This window comes from Octopus bimaculoides, unplaced genomic scaffold, assembly GCF_001194135.2.
Source record: "Octopus bimaculoides isolate UCB-OBI-ISO-001 unplaced genomic scaffold, ASM119413v2 Scaffold_70027, whole genome shotgun sequence".
Lineage (NCBI taxonomy): Eukaryota > Metazoa > Mollusca > Cephalopoda > Octopoda > Octopodidae > Octopus > Octopus bimaculoides.
Window position 1 is genome coordinate 18,149 of NW_026375185.1, and position 3,398 is coordinate 21,546.

The following is a 3,398-nucleotide window of genomic DNA, read 5'->3' on the forward strand; positions in this document are numbered from 1 at the left end:
AAAAAAAAAAAAAAAAAAAAAAAAAAGGCCCAAACCGGTCCAGTGGTGGGATAAAATCATAAATTTTCAAAACTTTTTTTCATAAAAAACTTCCCTCCATTATTTCCAAGGCTGTGGTGCAAAGAAATTGGAGAAATCCCTGTCAAATTGGAGAAAATCCAACTTATGTGGGTGTACTGACCTGAAACTTTGCTGTTCATAGCCATTTTTAATAGACCATGAAAATTTTATTGAAATAGTGTCAGATCCCAAAATCTCAAGATTTATTTAGTTCTATATCTACTACAAATCTCAAGTCCCTGTGACTTGTACTTTTGGATTTAGCTAGTTCTGAAAATACCACGAAATCGACTGTTTATTACTTGCCACAAAATAGGCTTTAAATAAATATTTAAAAAATTGCAAAAAGGTTCTATTTTCAAGAACCTGAAAAAAATTGGCAACTGCTACCCAATGGACACATAATTTGTGTAATTTGAACAGGATTATTACTCCAGTTTCAAAGATATGACATCACAAATATGACTAATTATTCATTAAAGCCAATTAGGTAAGATTTCAACCAATCCACTGATCATTCAGGTTGTAATATTCCCTAAAATAGTCATCCAAATTTCACAAATGAGGTATCAAAATGTTTCTTTTTGGATGCCGTTCAAGAAAAAGTACAGCAGAAGTTAAATTTAAATTTTTTCAAAAATTCATTGTGATAACTACTTGTATGTTAAGATGCTCTGACATCTCATCACTACCATCTCTACTTTCTTTCAAACTATTCCCACCCCTAAACAATGCAGGATAGCCATTTATCTCTTTAACAAGACACCTGCGCTTGTCCTTGTCTTATACTTTAACCTTTCAACACTTAATATAAAATCACCAACCCCCTTCGACTACCCCCCTCTACTTTGTTGTGGGGTGCTTTTCTTTTCTGTTCTTTTCTTTTTCCTGTCTTTTTGCTTTGCAAGTTACTTGGTAACCCCATTATATCCAGTAACTTGAGAAAAAACACCTAGTACACATTATAAATTGATTGGCATTAAGAAGGGCATCCAGCTGTAGAAACCATGCCAAAGCAGTCACTGGGGTATTGTGTAGTCATTGGACCTAGTAGATTTAATATGTCTAGTAAATAATGTGAGTAATTATTTTGTATAATAATTTTATTCATTTTCTACTATAGTGTTTATTTCTAGGTTTTTATGGTATAACTTTTACAGATTTGTGTGTATGTGTGTATGTAGAAGCTATGCCAAAACAGACAATGGAGCCTGGTGTAGCCTTAGCAGCTCCTATCAAATCATCCAACCCATGCCAACATTGAACATGGACATTAAACGATCATATGACCACTACCAGTCACATGAAACTAGACAATGTAGTGCTGGATATACAAAAATATTTGGATGGTCATGGATGGAATGCTTTTGATCATTGGTGTTCATGATTAGTTCTGACCTGGTGTTGAACAACAGTTCTAACAGCATCAAACACATTTATTTAATGGTATCTTTTCTTTTATATTTTTCAGGCAGCGTTTTGTTCTATCACCAAGCAGTCTCGTCCTGACTCCCATCATTATAGTTAAGATGACCAGTAATTCAAATGACGAATATCTGATGAAATTTCTCAACACAGAATTAAAAGAACTTAATCAACATCATATTGATCATATTGCTCTTAGGCTGAAAGAGAATAATTTATTTAACGATCATGACTGGTTAGAAAAATCAAAACTGTTAACAGAAGGATCTTCAAAATATAGCAGATTTTTTTGGAAACTATTCTGTCTCTTACGTGACCCAAAAACTGCTAAATCAACTTTTGATACTATAGTGAATTCTTTGCATGACTGTGAGCTATGGGTAGCTCACAATTTAGAATTTGCTGATAGCACATGCAACAGAATGAAAAATAATATGGAGATTCTTGACGCTAAACAGAACATTGTTGCTAAAATTGAGTTAGATGGGACCCAGAAACTGTTCATAAAGCCAATGAGTCCTGAGTTGATTAACCAAACGCAAACTGATTTATCCCAAATTAAGAGAGAACTTTTCTTTTTTAAAGCGACAAATTGAATATATTGTGACAGGATTACCAAATAATATAAACGGAAAACAAAAGCATGAAAAAAAATTGTGATAAAATGTGTTTTTCTCTCACAGTTGTTATTAAATCTTTTTAATGTTTCTTTGGCTGTTATTTTTGTGTTGTAGAAGCAAAAGTTGTTTATTTTTCCTGCCTGCCCTTCCCTCCTTTCTTTCTTTCATACTGGAACCTCTTCATCTTCTCACATAAAGATTCCACACTAGATTTTGTAGTTTTGTGAGCAGTATGATGACCTCATTAGTGCTAGTGACACACACAAAAAAGCACCTAATACATTTTAGGAAGGGTATCCAACCATAAAACCATGTCATAGCAGACACTGAGGTACCATGCTGTCTTTGGACCCATCAAACTTGTCAAACCATTCAACCCACAACAGCATGGAACATTGATGTTAAATGATGATGATGAAATACCAGCAGATGGTTCAAGTTGTATTGCTAGCACTATGTAGTTCCTCCAGCATAAACACTTAAAGTTCAAAACTGGGGAAAAGTAGACTGTAGAAGTGAAAGAATTGAAATTTAAATTTTGATTTCAATTCTAACTGAAAACTTGATAAAAAAAGTTTGAATTTCATCTGCCAGTACCGCCTGACTTGCATTCGTGCCGATGGCACGTAAAAGCACCCACTATACTCTCTGAGTGGTTGGCGTTAGGAAGGGCATCCAGCTGTAGAAACTCTGCCAAATGCTGTGCGTGAGAAATCCCGGCAAGCCAAATGAGACCTAAATCTAAGGCCTCAGCCAGTCCACTTATGCGTACCTTCCTTCATTGGACACTAAACTCCACTTGCGAAGAACTGTTGAGGCAAGTGAAATCGAAATCGAGTTAAATTCGATGACTGACACTCATGCCAATGTCGTTTCCTTCATTGGACACGAAACTCAGCTTGCAAAGACTTATTGGGGACAGCGAAATTGTGATGTCACCTGTGCCCAGCGTCGCCTTTCTGGCACTTGTGCCCGCGGCATATGTAAGGACTTTCGAGAGAGATCGTTGCCAGTGCCCCTGGACTGGCTCTTGTGCGGGTGGCACATAAAATACACCATTTTGAGTGTGGCCGTTGCCAGTACCACCTGACTGGCCTTCGTGCCGGTGGCACGTAAAAGCACCCACTACACTCTCTGAGTGGTTGGCGTTAGGAAGGCATCCAGCTGTAGAAACTCTGCCAATTGGAAATATGCTGTCCGTGAGAAGACCCGGCAAGCCAAGTGAAACCTAAATCTAAGGCCTCAGCCAGTCCACTTATGCATACCTTCCTTCCTTCATTGGACACTAAACTC

The 3,398-nt window shown here is 37.0% G+C and overlaps 1 protein-coding gene across 1 annotated transcript in view; it reads left to right on the top strand.

Moving 5' to 3' along the window:
• The window catches only part of LOC106877564 (uncharacterized), a 13,924-nt gene extending 11,731 nt beyond the window's left edge, over positions 1-2,193 (top strand). Inside the window, exon 2 of the mRNA XM_014926502.2 lies at positions 1,532-2,193. Coding sequence (XP_014781988.1) covers positions 1,590-2,081 — 492 coding nt within the window. The 5' untranslated portion in view covers positions 1,532-1,589 and the 3' untranslated portion in view covers positions 2,082-2,193. The remainder of the gene's footprint in view (positions 1-1,531) is intronic.
• The last annotated feature ends 1,205 nt before the right edge of the window (positions 2,194-3,398 follow it).